Source organism: Eschrichtius robustus, chromosome 10, assembly GCF_028021215.1.
Source record: "Eschrichtius robustus isolate mEscRob2 chromosome 10, mEscRob2.pri, whole genome shotgun sequence".
NCBI classification, from domain to species: Eukaryota; Metazoa; Chordata; class Mammalia; order Artiodactyla; family Eschrichtiidae; genus Eschrichtius; species Eschrichtius robustus.
In genome coordinates this window covers 4767206-4783515 of record NC_090833.1, presented here as the reverse complement: position 1 = coordinate 4783515, position 16310 = coordinate 4767206, and the positions used below count along the sequence as shown (strand labels likewise).

Below are 16310 nucleotides of genomic sequence, written 5' to 3'. Positions count from 1 at the left end.
TGGGTGGTACCAGAACCCAGATGGGAGTCACCCATTCTTCTGGACATCTTGGAAGGCAGCATCTCTCCGGCACTGTTCACCGCAAAGAGGACATTACTTGTCACCTAGGCTGGGCCTGCGGAAAGCTCTGGGGACTCCCCTTTCCTTCTCAAGACCTTCAGCAGGGCAACACTTCTTCATATAAACAGGTTATGGCTTCAAATGTTAGGGGCGAGGCCCTGAATAAACTCAGCAGACTGGGCTGGAATCTGTTCGCGGTAACATTTAGGACAAAACGAGACAAACAAGCCAGGCACGCCTGTCCCGCCCGCTCACACGTGTTCTGGCTGGTAACACAGGCAGAGTCCCTTCCCTTTGGTATATGTGTGTGTGAATGGTTTAGTAAAATGAAACATCTGTGCACTTTTTCCCTCAAAAAGAACAATCCATTTTTCAAGCCGCTGAAACGTCTTTGAAATGGAATATTTGCCAACACTTCCCTCTCTCCCGAAAGCAAGAAACAGCGAAATGTGTCCTCAAAAAGAACTATTTCAAGCGCAGACATTACTAAGTTATTTTTCCTTCAAAAGGCCCAGATCTGCTCACATGTGCACGGAACCGAACGTAAAAGGTACTTTAAGAAACCGGAGACAAAGCCTTGTCCTGGGTACAAAAGGTTTATTCCTTATAAAAATAAGTTATGGAACAAACCAAAAAACTCAGCACGACACAAAGGCTCATTCCAACTATAAAATGACTTAGAACGTGGATCCAGGCGGGCCAATGGACTGGCATTGCGAACATTCACGGGAGAACATGCGGCCTAACTTCCGTATAGTGAGTCCTAAGACGGTCCCCTTGCCTTCCACGCGCCAGCTCAGGTGTACAACAGTCCCATTAACGGAGACTGAGTCTGCTCTTCAAGAAGCTCGGCCTTAGCGCACGACGTGCTGTTTGGCGGAAGCGAGCGGGCGGCGCTACTGCTATCCGGGCCGCGAAGACACGTCTGAGCCATCACTATGACTGAGGGCTTGTCTGGGAAGGTGCCGGATGGGGGTCTGCGGGCTGGCCCGGGGCGGGGGCAGAGTCACTGCCGGCAGGTGTCGTGGAAGGCTTCGAGGGTTCGGAAATCCCTCCACGTCGGGGGAAGGCCATCTTGCAGAAACTTCCCGCAGCGCTGGCACGGGGCCTGGAACAGCTTTATGTAACTTCTTAACCAGGTCTAAAAAGAGAAGTGAGGAGAGAAATGACAGAAATGGGATCCGGGTGCTTCCGATGTCATCCTTCCTGTCAAGCCTAATGATCACCAGGATAGAGAGCTTGAGTTGCCTGTGACCCCAAGAGGTGCCCTGCGATTTTACAGAAAGCTCTGTGCCGAATCCACAAGGTCACAGCACTGCTGATTCTCAGTTCTGGTGCCCTGGGCCCCTCCCAACTAAGGGAGTTTTAAAATAGAAATCCCTACTCTCAGGCAGGCAGCGCTCCCGGAGGCGCAGCCGTGAACTACGGCGCAGCCTCGCGGCCCGGCGGGGGCAGAACCACGTTTCATCTGAGTCCGGAACATCAGCATTGATCCTGTCCTTGTTCACCACCCAGAGGTGGCCCCAGACACGTGCGGAGAGAGGGTGAGTGGAGAATTCCCCACTAAGGTCGACGTGCCTTCTTTCTAATCTGATTTCAGAGGGCACCACTCACTGTCACAGCGTGGCCCGACACACCTGGGGGGAGGGCAGGGACAACTTGGTGCCACCAAATAACATAATACACGGCAAGTACGCACCGGAGGGGTTCAGAGTGCAGAGGTCCTTCGGGCATCATACATAAGGATGAGACTCTCATAACTCAATTCTCAAACTCAAGGAGACTCACAACCGTACCAATCCAAGCCCACGGCAACAGGCCAGCGAGTGAGGCGAGCTCCCACTGTGATGGGGGTGTGTGAATCTCGTCATTTAACATCCTCCTGAATCAGGCAAGAGGAAACTGCTCTTTGGAGAGGTCGGCCGAGGGGACGGATACAAACCCTTCTGCTTCGGCACAGCTGCCTTCCTGGTGGCAGACCGTGGCTCACCCACGCTGTCCCCCTTCCAAAGGCTAGGGTTCGAAGTTTTGGCAATAAACGTGAGGATGTCAGTGGATCATTCAGTCAAACTATTTATTCTTCCCAAACCCCAAAGTCAGTTACCAAAGGGGAACTGGGCATTACGACGTGTTAGGTGAAAGAGCGAGTCTTTCTATCCATCCAAAGAGGAAGCGCTCGCTAGAGACTGCCAACTGAAGTTGTTCTCTCTACACGAGAGAACCTCTGTGCGGCGGCTCCGCTGAGCCTGCTTCTTCAGCCTCCCCAGCGTGTGAGCCGATCAGTGAGTCGGGCTGTATTTTCTGAGCAAGGAACTACAGGCTCCTGGAAGCCTAACTGTGGCAGCAAACGTGGCGAGGTGGATCGGACGAGCAGAACTCCGCCTGGCTGTTGGCACGGAGCAGGACTGGCTAATGGGCCCATTTTCTGAGCATGTCCTCTAACGGGCAGCCTTACTGGCCGGAGTTAAGATGGGAGCGTCAGCGGCAGTGAGAGGTGGAGCCTAGCGACGCGAGAGCACGAAGCCCTGTGAGCGTGGCGCGGAAACAGCCGGCCACGTCTGCCAGGATACGGTGGGGCCAGGTGTTGGCCCTGCTGAGACCGACTGGCGGGCATGCGATCAATCAATGAATTGGCTCCAGGGCTGGGAGCGGGGGGCAGAGGGGAGTCCTGACGTGCAGGACCGATCTCCAGCACGTGAATATTCTGGTTCGAGGTCAAGTCACCGACGGCCGAACAACTAGCTCGAGGAATTCTGAACGTTAAACGGGAGCTGGCGGGAGCCGACCCCAGCACACCGGGGGATGGCTGTTTCTGGGTCCCTCCCCATCCTGAGCTCTGACCTGGGAATCTAAGGAGTAGGGGTCTTGGAAGAACGGTGTCACTGTACCTGCTCAGCGCCAAGCACAGGGCCCGGCACAGATCAGGAGCTCGATAAATACCTACTGACTAAATCAACGTTGGAAACTGCGCTGGAAGGTCACTTCTGAAACCACCATGTGTTCGGCAATGATAGGAAAGAAACACCAGCTAATTAAGCAGGACATGGTTTCTCCCAGATCTCTTCCCAGTTGAAAGGAAGTATCATTTCCAAACTGCACCGTCTCCCCCCTGCGAGGCCCTGGCGAGCTAAAGACGGTCCAGCTACCTTCCGAGCTGCCTGTTCTCACTTGAGGAGCCCAGGCTCAAGGGGGAGACTTGACTCCTTAAGCCACTTACCATGAAGGATCGGACCACGACGTCAGGCATCTGGGGCAGCTGGTAGTGGAGCAGGGCGGTGGTGGCATGGTCCGTCACCTGGGAACCAAGGACAATGCCTGGGTTAGAGCTACTCGGAACCAGCACAGAGAAAACAAGATGAAGGCGCTCTTTTTATACGACGTCTCGTGGAGGAAAAGACATCTAATAAAATCTGAAGTTTGAAAATTAGTTAGCAAAGTTGGGGGCAGGGAAGGGGAGGGGAGGTGCGTTGTAAGCAGACGGGACACAGGTATTCAGGCCCGGAAGCAAGCGAAGTGTGGAACCTTCCAGCAACTCCAGACAGGCTGCAGCACCTGAGAGAGGCGTGGCCAGAGGTCAGTGGAGGGGTAAAGAGATGGCAGATCACAGCGGGCTTTATAAGCCCCGCCACTGCGTGAAACACTGCCTGGACGCAGAGGCTCGTTTCCAACTGTCCACGTTCGACTTCATCTTTACCCGGGAACAGTTTTCCTGCCAGCGTAACTGGGCTTTCTACTTCCTTTAATTCCCATTCTGGCTCATAATTTGTAGCCATACATATTCTGTGATTGCGACCCTGATCGTTGTCTGATGATCTTTCCCTGAGGCCTCACAGATCCTACCGTTACCTTTCTGAAAAGCCGTGCCACTCCCAGTGTGGTGCCCTGTCTGACCAGCTCCCTGAAAGCTGTGGTCTAGTGGGCCATACCGACTGACCCATAACTCCCCCAGCAGGGCCAAGGGCATGACTGCTTTAAGTTCACTAGAGGCATCTGGGGACCAGATACAACATGCACTAGGTTTAAGTCCCAGCTCTGTCTGCTGACCTGATCCAACTACTCAATCCCTCTGGGTCTCAGTGTCCCTCCTGAAAAGCAAAGGGTTCGTCTAAGATCCCCTGTAGTTCTGATATTTGATGACACCATGGATTGCTAATGCCTGCCATCCATCAGCAAATTAATAGATTATTCCTAATTTGATAGTCGTGTTCAAACTCATGGTTTATTTGGTTGTCTTCATTAGGGGGTCTTGCCATTACAAATGTTGTGGTCAAAAAGCAAAATGAAACAAAAAACCCCCCGATAAAATGATTAACTTTGTGAACAAGAGTGAACACGGTGTGCTGACGGGCCTCGGCAGCAGTTAAGCAAACTGACCAGGTGGAAACCAGCAGGGCTGGTCCAGGTCCCGCACGGGGAGTCGCAAATGATCCAGAAATTAGTCCAGCTGTGTGTCCACACCCAAGGCCAGAGAGGCTACACCCTGAAGAGTGAGGATGCAGGCTCCCCAGTTCACCGAACCGCTAAGATGCGATCTCCCCTGGGATAAGATGGTCACGCACGTGAAGTGCTTACCCTCCAGCCGTGCCTCAGGCCCGCCTGCCCCCTCTCTTCTGCTCTCCCCGGCCCCTGGACTGGCCCTCTTTCCTTCTGGACTTTCGTGGCCTGCCTGGCGGCTGGTGACCCCCGCTAGACTATCAGCTCTGTGCAGGCAGGGGTCACACTCATCCAGTTCGTGCTGTGTCCCCAAGGCCTAGAATATCACCTGACATCTAGCAGGTGCTCAATACATATTCGTTGAATAAAGAAATAAACTTTAAAATGGCCACTCATCAAAGGCCACATACCGGAAACACCTGTACTGGCTTCATTGCAAATACAGCAATGGTTCACATATCCAACATTGCTGAGAAATTCTTACCCAAATGACTTTCAAGATAAATGGCACTTATTCCTTCAAGTGCAAAGACTGTTTTTATTTTAAGCGTTTTTGACAGACAGCTTTCTAAAATGAGCAATGCTTTAAAAAAAAAAAAAAACAGTAGAATGATAACTTGGCAAAATGGCGGGTAGTGATTGGCAGGGTGAAATGAACGGCTACAAAATGCAGCAAAGCAAACCGGGCCCCGATGACACCTGCTTAAAGCTTGGTTCTTACCCATCAAGATGCCTTGCTAAAAAAAAAAAAAAAAACAAAAAAAAAACAAAAAAAAAAACCCATACAAGTGCCATTTATAGGCTGATTAAGACATTCCTTACAATCACATTTGCCATTACAAAAGAAGCAAAGTTTCCGGAGAATTCCTTCTCCTGCCCCTACTGTTTATTTTACAAGCCTCTTAGAAGCCCCACCCGGCATACAAGCACGCAGAGCAGGTGTGTCGTGTGTCCGATGTCCCCCAGCTGCGGGTGTGCTCCTTTCCCAAGATGCAGAGGATCCGTCTCCAGTCCCTGGATGAGTCTAGATCCGTCCATTTTGGCACCTCGGGCACCTGGCCTGGGGCCCGATTTCCCAAACAGACGGATCACCCAGAGGCCACGTCCCAGGCTGGGAGGCTTTGTTTGACTGCATGTTTTCTTTGCTTTCCTTTTTACAATTTTTAGCAAGGATGACCAACATTTAAAATTCAGAAAAGGTCCCCTAACTTGGATCCTCGGCTTCTCAACACATTGGAAGATCTGGGGGGCAGTAACAGTGCACCTGCCTGATGGGTTGCTAATGAAGATTAAATCAGTCCAACCATATATGATGGGCCCTGTGACTGTGAGCTGGCCCTGCCCACTGGCCCCCACAGATCCAAGAGGCCACCATCAGCGGGAGCTAAGGAGGGGCAGTGCCTCTGGGCAGGGCAGGTACCTGCAGTTTGCTTGGTGTGCCCGGTCTCACACCCGGCCCGCTTCCCTGGTGCTACCTGCCTGGCCCCTGTGGCCTTTGGATTTTAGGGCCTTTACCCAAACAGTGCCAAGCATCTCTGCCCCTCATCCTCCTGTTCGCTGGGTGCCTGGCCTGGCAAACCTGTGCTCATCTACCCCTCCCTTCCTTAGCTGACCTCTGGACTTGACCTCTTCTGGCTGAGTTTTGATGACTGCACGGTGCCAAGCCAGGCAAGGCATCATGCTGATTACAGGGACATCTAAGGCGCTCTTTCAGACCTGTTCCTCCTGTGTTTGTTTTCAGTAATGACCGGCCATCCACCCAGCAGCCTAAGCTGGAAACCTGGGCTTTTCCTCCCACTTGTACTCAAGCAGCCTCTTGCATTACAGCTCATTTATCTGGAATCCCTCTACTTTTTCCCAGTCCACTGGCTAAGCTTCCGCCTCTTCCTGTCGGGATGACCAGAAGAGCCCCAGCTGGTTTCCTCTGGCTGTGGCACCCAGAGGGGGCGTTCTGTGGCAAGGGGTCAAGTCTGTGGCTCTGGAGGTGCAAACTCTGGCTCCATCAAGAACAAGACTGTTAACTTTAAACTCTGGCAAATTAGGTGGCAGCCTTGAGATGAGTGGTCGGTCATGAGATGGTCTCCCACCGCCCCACACACACACTTGCTCTCTTTCTGGGCTCTGTTCTGTCCCACTGTTCTGTCCAGCAGTGCCACCTTGGGCAAGTTACTTCATCTTTCTTAGCTGCAGTTTTCCCATCCGGAACAGGGGGATAATAACAAACATTACCCATCACCTGGGGTAATTGTGAGGATTAAATAAAATAACGTGTGCATGCTGTTCAATAAATGTTAGTGATTATTATTACTAAGCTCTAAATCTAACTATGTCACTTCCCCACTGAAAACCCTTTCAGAGCATGTGAACGCACTTAGGATAGAATCCAGAAGTGCAAACGTGCAGGACCTGGTCCGGCCTCCTCTCCCTGCACCCTCCCACTTCTGAGAAGGTTTCAGCTCCCCGTGCTCCGTCTCCTCCTCCCTCGGAGCCCTCCCTCCTCTCCTCCCCTCCCTCTCTCCTGCTTGGCTCCTCTTCCTCTTTCTGGGCCTGGTCTAGATGCTTGTGCTTCCCGACCGGGTCATGTCCCTTTACTCAGATCTCGCCTTTCACAGCATTCCTCACAACTGAGCTTGTACAATTATTTCTTTTTTGCAGTTTTGGTTTAGTGTCAGCTTCCCTAACTTGGCTGTGAACTCTGAGAGGCCGGACACCATGTCTGCCTAGTGCCTGACACAAAGGTTTTCGAGTCGTGTGTTGACTGAACGGATGATCCCTTCTGTCTCTGAGACGTCCAGGGAGACTGGCTCACGTGAGGTTTGAGGATAGAGACAAGGGGCTTAACGGGGTTGGGAGGGGGGGACAGGAGCTAAGGACTCCGGACCCTGGTCTACCCTTACTCTGCTGGGAATCTTGACTTTCCATCTGCTGGGAGTTGCTGGGGTTCACTGGCCGGTTCTTCCCTCCTTCCCGGCACGGGGGAACTTTCCGGTCTCTCCTGGAGTTGGGCCACGGGGTTATTAGTTCTGACCAAAGCATCAGGAAGCGGAAGGGGCGTGTGCTGCTTCCACGGGGGGGGGGGGAGACGGTGAAGAGCAGGTGTGGGCTCTCCAGGACGCCCCTCCCCCTGCAATGCTGGGAGCCACACCCTCAGACGGCGGATCTGCAAGGCGGCGGAGCCTCCGTTAAGTCGGGTCCCAGAGCGGTTGCGTGGAGCCCAGCCCTCCGACAGCTCAGGACGGGTGTGTGGCGGGAGCAAGAAATAAACTTTTATTGTTCGAACAGGAAAAACTATGAGGTCTGTTTGTTACAGCAGGCTTCTCTCTCCTCTTCAGACTGAAATACTGTACCCTCCTTGGACTATTCGTTTCCCGTCTAAAAGGTGAGCCATGGCCTTTGCCAGGTCCACGAGTCCCGTAAGTGGCGGCACACTCAAGTTCAAGCTGCGACCTAGGAAACCTCCAGAAGGGGGCCGCTTGAAATGTGGTTCACGGACCAGTGGCGGCAGCATCACCTAAGAACGTGCTGGAAACGTGAGTTCTTGGGCCCCAGTGTAGACCTAGAATCAGAATCTCTGGGTTGGGGCCCAGAAATCAAGCCGGCCTCTCCAGCTATTCTTAGCGATGCTAAAATGCAGAAAGGTGCAACTGTTACTTAGCACCCAAATCCCCTGGGGATCCTGCTACTGAGCAGCTGCGAAGTTCGCAGGTAGGTGTGGGGTGGAGCTGAGACCGGGCATTTCCAACAGACCCCCAGGCCTGCCCCTGCTGCGGCTGAGGGGCCAGGCCGCTCAGGGGGCTGAGTATTCTGGGCCCTACGGGGAAAAGGCATTTCATTCTGGGGCATGACACAAAGGACTACAAACCCAAAGGAGAGCCTGTCTTTTTCATGAATCACAATGAGCGATACTACCCAAATTTCCTAACGGTGCCGAGGAAGGAGGGGTCGGGCGTGGTAGTGGTGAAGTATTTCCAAAGTGAAATATTTTCACAGTGGGTGGCGGTGGATCGGTAGGGTTTTCCTTCCTTCTGAAAGGTGCTCTTTCAGGACTGCGGGATAATTTTATTAACCTATGGTAGCCACATTAATGAGAGCTCATGACGTATGTGTCCTGCTCATTCAACCCCCACAGCGGGGGCTCCCCTGGGTCCATTTCAGAGACGAGGAAATGGGGACTTACAGAGCTCGGGAAGATGGCCCAGGCCACACAGCTGGCGAGGGGCAACGGCTGCGAGGGGCAATGGGTACGTGGGCCCAGACCCTGCAGGCCCGAGCCTACACCACCTCCCTCCTAAGACACCCTGGCCAGCTCTCCGGGTTGCTGATAAAGGCACACGTCCCAGGGGCCCCGGTGTCATCTGCCCACCACCTCCCAGCCCGGCAGGCAAAGGCTACGGCAAGCCAGAGGCCCACTGCCAGGCGCAGGTTAGACCTGCAAATGTGGCTGGTGGGTTAACAGGCTTCTCAAGAGCAGAACAAACTGAATTAACTAGAAAACGTCCTTCTCCAGAAACGGCTGGAGTCGCGCACCAAAGCTCTGTTTTGGCATCTGGCTCCCAGGCAGGGCACCGAATCAGTTTTTACATTACTGGGCCGGCAATCTGGCCAAATTCAGCCTCTTTTTTCAAAAGGCCCAGTATATTCTCTTAATTGCCAAATGGTGGCAGCTTTTTCTAGTGCTGGCATGATCGTTTAATTTCTTCAACTTCCCATCACCAATTACAGAAATATTTTAATAGAAGGAAACAAAGCTAATTTGCTATTACGTTTTCCCTCCCTCCCTCCCAAACTTCCCCGACTGGTTTTCAGGTTCCCGTGGCTGAACTCCAAAGCAGCAGGTACGACACGGTTGTCAGATGTTGGAGAAATTCACGTGCAATGATCTTCCTTTTTGTCAAAGCATTCCACCTTCGATATTTTTTTGCTTCCCGCTTTTCAACAACAAAGTTGTTTTTTTTGCTCAGCATCCAAGATGTGGGAAAAAAACAGGCCTGGGGCAACAACAAAAAATTGCTATTAACTAATTTAAATCGACTCTGGACCAGTCCAGCCTCGGTTCGGGTCCCATTGTGATGCTGAGCTAATGAGATTCCCCTGGGAGATGAAAGCCACCCTGTCTGGCAGCGGAGGCCACAGAAGGGCACTAATGCTCCCGAGAGAAAGGGAGGCCATTCATCCACCAGTGAGTGCTGGTTTGAAAAGAGCTCGGAAAAGATCAAAGCAGATGGCGAACCCAAGGAAAGAGGGAGGAGAAGACATGAAAGTAACAGTCAGCCAGGGAGATAGGGGATGCGGCAAAGAGGAGTGGGGTGGGGGGGGGGAGAGGCCGGGGGCGGAGACTGTGCTGAAACCAGCAAGGGCGGAAGAGGACGCGCAGGGAAAAACAGAGCGACTCCAAGGAGTATGCAGACACTGGGGACTTCGCCAAGAAATGTCCCGTTTCGTCTCAAGGCAAAGAAAAACTGCAGATGCTCTGGCTTAGTCTGGGGTGGGCACCTCCTCCCCCTCAACCCCATCTCAAGGCTGGACTGCAGGTGATTTATTTACCTAGAGTAGGGTGGCATTTCTATTGCTGCCAACACACCCACTTTGCTTTATGAAGCTTACTTTCAGTTTTCTCCTCCACCAACCAGGGCTTACTGAAATTCCCTCTCCCCCAGGCTCAAAGAGGCAGAGAAAGAAGGTCTTCCAGCACCCGAACTGATGGGGAGCTCAGCTCAGCCAGGGAGAAAGGGATCTTTCAAGAGACCTTGGAATAGCTGCCAGTCAACGCACTGAAGAAGGAGACTCCAGTCAAAACAAGTCTCCCAAAGCACCTCTACCATATTGTGTGCAAAGAGCTTCTGACGTCTAGAGGGTCCTTTGGAGATCAGGAGTTATTTTAGCTGAACCCTAAGTGGAACTGCCTGCACTAACGGCAGGTTTGCAAGTCGACGTCTACTGAGCACCAGCTCCGAGCAAGGGCTGGTCTACATCACACGGCCCGGTGAGGAGCCTGGGCTTTGGGGCCAGACTGCACAGATTTGGATCTTGTCTGTCACTTAAGAGCCGGGTGACCTTGGACAAAGATTAAATGGGTCAGTGCAGGGAAAGTGCTTGAACAGCACTTGACAAATGGCAAACACCAACCAAATGGGAGTCATCCTATCTTTTCCTCACCATCCCCACGACCTTGGGATGGCACTACAAATGGAAGACAATTTCCATTCCAAGTGAGGGAGCAAAGTAACAGGGTGGTTAAGTGACCTACCCAAGCCAAGCAGCAGAGCAGGGCCCTAGGCCTTCGGGGGACAGAGGCTGTGGGAGTGTGTGGAAAGGGGGCACATGAGGCCATCTCCTCCCTACTAGGGAACGGACCCCAAGACTCTCAGGGTAGAGGTGGGACTCGGTCCCAAGTCCGTTTGCTTACACCTCAGCTCTTACCACTTCCACAGCTGTCCCTCTGCCTCACTACCAAAAGCTTCTGCCCATCTTAATCAACCACCTACCCTGAACCCAGCACCTACCCTGAACAAATCCCAACACAGGACCCTCAAGAAGATCTCAAGTCTGAATGAGTCTCTCTGCCTTGCAGAATGAAGGGGGGAAACAGGGCAAATGAAAGCCGGCAGTGTTAAGTCAGGTGGGCAGGCATACTAACCAAGGAAAATCAAAAGTACAGCCTAAGGAGGGGGGGGTGTGCTAAGAAAAGGGGGAACTCCCGCTGCTGTAGTGATGGCTTTGGCGTACAGAGCCCCCTCTTCTTCCCACCTGTGCCCTCCTTGAGCCGTGAGGGCAAAGAGAACGGGTTCAAGTCCAGCAAGACTATTTTCTGCAGAAGGTCAGCCCCTCAGAGCCTGGGTTTTATGGCGGCCAGACAGACTCTGTTCTTTATCCATAAGGGAAGAACAAAGGACAGAGTGGTGATACACAGAAAGGGTCAGTGAGACGCAGGGATGGGACCAAAACTCTCCTAATATATTATCATCCCCCAGCAGTTTCCTCTTTTATTTTTTATTTATTTGTTTTTTTATAATAACATTTGTTTTATTCTCAAGGCTCAACCAGACAGTTTTGTGGTAAGATTCAAGAGCCTGTAAGGTTTTGACTGGCTTGTGGCCAGGCTTACTTCAGGACAGTTATACTTAAACTCCAGCTGGCTGCCTGGACTCCCTCAACTGGTTCCAAATATCTTTTGTATAATGGACCTTAACCTGTCAAAACATAAATGCAGAATGTATTGCAATGGCATGAAGGACTGGTCACATTAAATATGAAATTATTAATTGGTAAAGTGGAGAAGAGATAATAGGACCTAGGACTTCTGTAAATCAAGTTTCATACTATATGGGCACATAAAAAAAAACTGAACCACATTACTCAAGATACGCAACTGTGGAGACTACATGACATTCTAAAGTGTGTAAGTGCTCACCTGATCCTGACATTTTTGGGGGTCCCATTATATAAACATTTTAAGATATTTGTGTAGCTTACTGTGGAAATTTTAGAAACCAGTGGTTTCCACTTGCTATACGATACTACCTAGCTTAGATAAATCTTCATTTTAAAATGATAAAACTCCCGCCAGTGTATATATGGGATGTGTGGGGTTACAGGGTGGTAGTTCCATAAAGTGCACTGAGTTTCAGGGGCAAATAATGATAGAAACGAAATGTTACAATTTGTTCCATCTTCATGATTACAGGCATTACAGGGCAGGGTGGGTAAAGGAGGCAAATAAAGTGAACTCTTTTCTCCCCCCATTTAACCAGATGCAGCATTTTGGCACTTTTATGATACACAGGTTGACTTAATTCATTTACTTAAGTTGAAAGCTGGCAACAGCAAATCTTTGCAATTTAGGATCCTCCTGCACAGCCACTCCAAGGATCTTAACTGCTGAACTACACCATGAGCTCTGAGATGGTGTTCACAGTGTTCTTGAAGCTTTCACATCTTAATATGAGATCCGACACCTCTTCTTAAGGCAGGGAGCTGTTAAAAGCTGTCTTCCTCCTGGCTAACCCATTCCACCAGCAATCTTAACAGTTAAGTTACTATATAAAAATAAAACTGTGCTCCCAAGCATTGATCGAAACCGTTGTGCTGGGAACCCTTTCCAAAGCATTATCTCCCTGAGAGAAAAGAGAGATCCTCACCAGTTGTTTCCATGAACAACAACCCCAGTACAGTGTACAAGTAATGCCCTTCGAAGCATAACTCAGGCAACCTTGGTCATCCTGACAAGTTTATCAGCATTTACATACAAGATATATTTAAAACCGATCCCAGACCAAGTATTGCAACCATAATCCCATTATTTAGCACACTGAGTTTCTGCTGATGCCAAAGCCAGAAATTTCAAAGCAAAGAGTGATTTTTTTCATCATCTTTTACAAATGAGAGAAAAATATCAAGAAGGAGGACAGGAAACTCCTCTCTCCTAAATTCATCAAATTGATGCTATCTTCACAGCTTTAACTGACACGATCCAGAGTCCTCAATTTCCTGATTTGAGGAGTCCATTTTCAAGGTGACTGTCAAGGTCAAGAAGAGCTTTCAGGCTTTTCTTTGCCATGGCCCATGAACTCCAGTCCTTCAATAGGAATCTCCTTCTCATTTATTGCTTTCTGAACACACTGCTGGTAGCGCTTGAAGAGGTCGGTGCACGGGTCCCCGGAGCAGTCCCCCTTGAGGAATTTCTCGGCAAACCAACGACTGAAGCACTGGTCGTACTCACGCTTCATGTCGGTGCAAGCCTCCCCCACGCTGTTCATGGCGCCAGCGGTCAGTTTCCTCTTTTAAAAAGCAAGAATGTGTTGTATTTCTTGGTGGCCCGGGGACTGTCCTCGGGGATTCCTGAGTCCACCAAGGTTGTAGGCATCGTCCTGACTCTGTGCGGGCTTCCAGGCTGGAGGGGAGAGCTTGCAGTGCAGCAGAAGTGAGGCGTACAGACTCTGGAGGCGGGCTGCCGGGCACCACCCACCAGCGTCTGGAAGGCTGTCTAGGCTGGGGGCCAGGACCTGTGCTGTTAAAAAGCGCCCCCGGGGGATTCTGATGTCAGCAGTGTTGGGGAACCACAGGTGAACGGGCCGCTGCAGGTCTCTGCCCACTTCCCACCACCAGGGGGCAGGACTGCAGCCACGCAGCGCGGGGTGGGAGCTGAGCCTGGACACTGGCTCCAGCAGCTAGGTGGCGCTCTTCCCAATGCAACGGACTAACGGCACTGAGTACATTATCTTACCTGCCAGCACGCAGCCCACGAAGCCCAAGCCCTCCCCGGCTGAGCTAGGAGAGCTGGGGCCTCTGCCTATTAAAAGTATGTCCCGCAAGATTAATAAATAGGAAAAGCTAAGTACAAGTGTTTAGAAGTTGCTTATTTAAGAGAGAAGTCTGGTAGAGACCCAGCTCTGGCTCTCCTCCAGTCAATACCTGCTTCCACATACTATGAAGAGGAGCTTCTCTCTGGCCTGTATTAATGTGAACGAAAGGCAGCGAGGTGGGAAAGAAGACCCGGAGCTGTCGGGAGGCCGGGGTTCAGTCCTGGGTTCATCACTAATTATCTGGGTGACCTTGGCCGCATCACTCCCCCCGCTGGCCCTTGGTAAAAGGGCAGGAGGCTGCGATCATTGGGCGCCTCAAGGTCTAGGTTTTCGGTGGACGCCACTGCAGGGCCTGACTGCACGCCCCCAGGGTACCTCAGTGCCGAGCTCCACCCTCAGGCCAACCAGCGTCAAGTGAAAGCCCTTTGTTCTTTTAAAAAGGACACGCTGATCCCAGCAGGGGGCAGGGGCACCAGGTTCCTGCCCCCCTCCACCTGTTGCCCTGATGTGATGTCACGCGGTCCTCAATTTCTGGGCCAGTTACCAAGAGCTCAGAACCAGGGAGACGACCAGCACAGCACTATTCTCGGGAACCTCTTCCCATCTCGATGGGTTTCAAAGAGACTCTGGAGCACAAACTAACAGGCAGCAAAGCCAAACGTCTGTTACTTAGTCGTACACACGCTGGTCCTGCAACTCAAAGAAATAAAAATAAACTTTCATCTGCTGGATATGCTTTAACGCTATACAAGGAGATTAATCCAAGAATTTGGGTCTCTACTCCGGGTTTTGCCAAAGACAGACCCACCCTTAACGAGAGGGACACTAGGAATCTCTCCAAAGGAGAAAATTCTTTGTGGGTCTGGGAGCCAAAGATGTGAACCTAGTGTGTTAAATGTTTCAGGAGACGGCAACCCAGCCAGCAATGCTGCCCCAGGATGAGCACTGGTTTCATGAAGAATATTTAAAACAGTCCCAGAAGTGCTCATTTCATAAAAAGAGGAACCACGATTATTTCAAAACTGAAGGCTATGAAGCCAGTCCTCAAAGTGCTGGGGGCAGTGGGGGAGCAGCGCAGAGACTGGCTTCTAAAAGTGGGAAAGAAGTCCAGGAGAGCGGAAGCATGGGGGTTTAGCTTTTATTATGCAGCTGGAGTCTCTAATCTGTACCCTGGATTTGTGTGCCACGGGTTCGGCGGGCTGAGAGGCCCAAGGAGGAAGCATCACGGTCCAGGGGGACTAGGGATTTACTTAGACAGGATCGATAACCTCCTTCTCTGCTGATGAAGGAGTCATCTGCATGGGCTCTGAAGGGCTTGTGACTGCCCACCGGAGCCTGGCAGGGCTGCTCGGGATGAGACCAGGGGCAGGGCTGTCGGGATGAGACCAGGGGCAGGGCTGTCGGGGCTGGAACTGGGGAGGGGAAGACAGACACCGCTGCTCCATCCTGCTTCGAACCCCTCGTCACAGCTCTGAGATCAAGCGCTATCTGAGAAGGACGGTATCTTGTCTGTAAAGTACAGAACATGGCCTGTGGCACAGAACAGGGCCTCCATAAAGGAGTTTTTTGTTTGGCGTGAGGGGTTCCAACCCGACCCTCTTCAAAGTCCCAGCCAAGATGCCACTGATGCCCCAAAGGGAAGCCCCTCAACTCCCAAGACCCTTGAGAGCAGATTGGGCGGATCCTCCAGAGGCAGATGTGCCTCTCCCAGCACCCTGCAGCCACACCTGCAGGATCCTTCCCAACACCGCGGCACAGCGTATGCGGTCCTCGATGGCCTGGGACCTGGGTCCCAGCCTTGTCTCCCTCGAGCCCCACATCACACACCAGCGATACCGGCTGCTTTAGCAATCCCTCCTCCCAGACCTGCTTCCCTGACTCTGCTCAGCCCTCAAGCCTGGAAATGCCCCGCCCCTGGCTAAGTCCTTCTCTCCCCTGGAGATCTAGGCCAGGGGCCTCCCCTCCCACCCTGGGCTCTCCTGTACCCCCAGCAGCACCCCGTGGACCCTCCGGTCCTGCGCTTGCCCGACCTGTGACCAGAACACCCGCCTCGCCCCAGGCTGTGCTCTGCACTGGCTCCACTCACCCGGTAGGACCCCAAGTGAAGGAGAGATGAAGTAGGCAAGATGCTATTGATTTATTTTTGGCCGGTGGGGTTAGGGGAGCAGAATAAAAGGGAGAGTTCAGGGGTGGGAAAAGCTGAGGCCATGGGGCAGCGTGGGGAGGAGGGCCTGGATGACCAGGGAAACCTTAGGGTGCACCTGAGGGAGCTCTCCAGGGTCCTGACCAAATTTAAGCTTCTGCCAAAGGCCTTGTGCCGGGCCGAGAGGAGCCACTCACAAAAGGTCCTTCACGTTTCCCAGGATTAAGGAATTAAGGCTCTTTGTTTAGGTGAACAAAAAAAAGTTCAATGCTTTCCAGATGGTAAAATGCCAGATTCTGCTGCTGGCTGCCAGGAAAGTCCAAGCCCAAAGATACCTGAATTGTTCTGTACCCACTTGGTGTGATGTTATT

The 16310-nt window shown here is 51.9% G+C and overlaps 1 protein-coding gene and 1 pseudogene across 1 annotated transcript in view; both read right to left on the bottom strand.

Annotated features, from left to right (window-relative positions):
• Window positions 1-637: 637 nt before the first annotated feature.
• The window catches only part of MED27 (mediator complex subunit 27), a 207709-nt gene continuing 192036 nt past the window's right edge, over window positions 638-16310 (bottom strand). Inside the window, exons 7-8 of the mRNA XM_068552526.1 lie at window positions 3278-3355; window positions 638-1201 (exon numbers count right to left, since the gene is read on the bottom strand). Coding sequence (XP_068408627.1) covers window positions 1067-1201; window positions 3278-3355 — 213 coding nt within the window. The 3' untranslated portion in view covers window positions 638-1066. The remainder of the gene's footprint in view (window positions 1202-3277; window positions 3356-16310) is intronic.
• LOC137770723 (TP53-regulated inhibitor of apoptosis 1 pseudogene) lies at window positions 12903-13250 on the bottom strand (annotated as a pseudogene).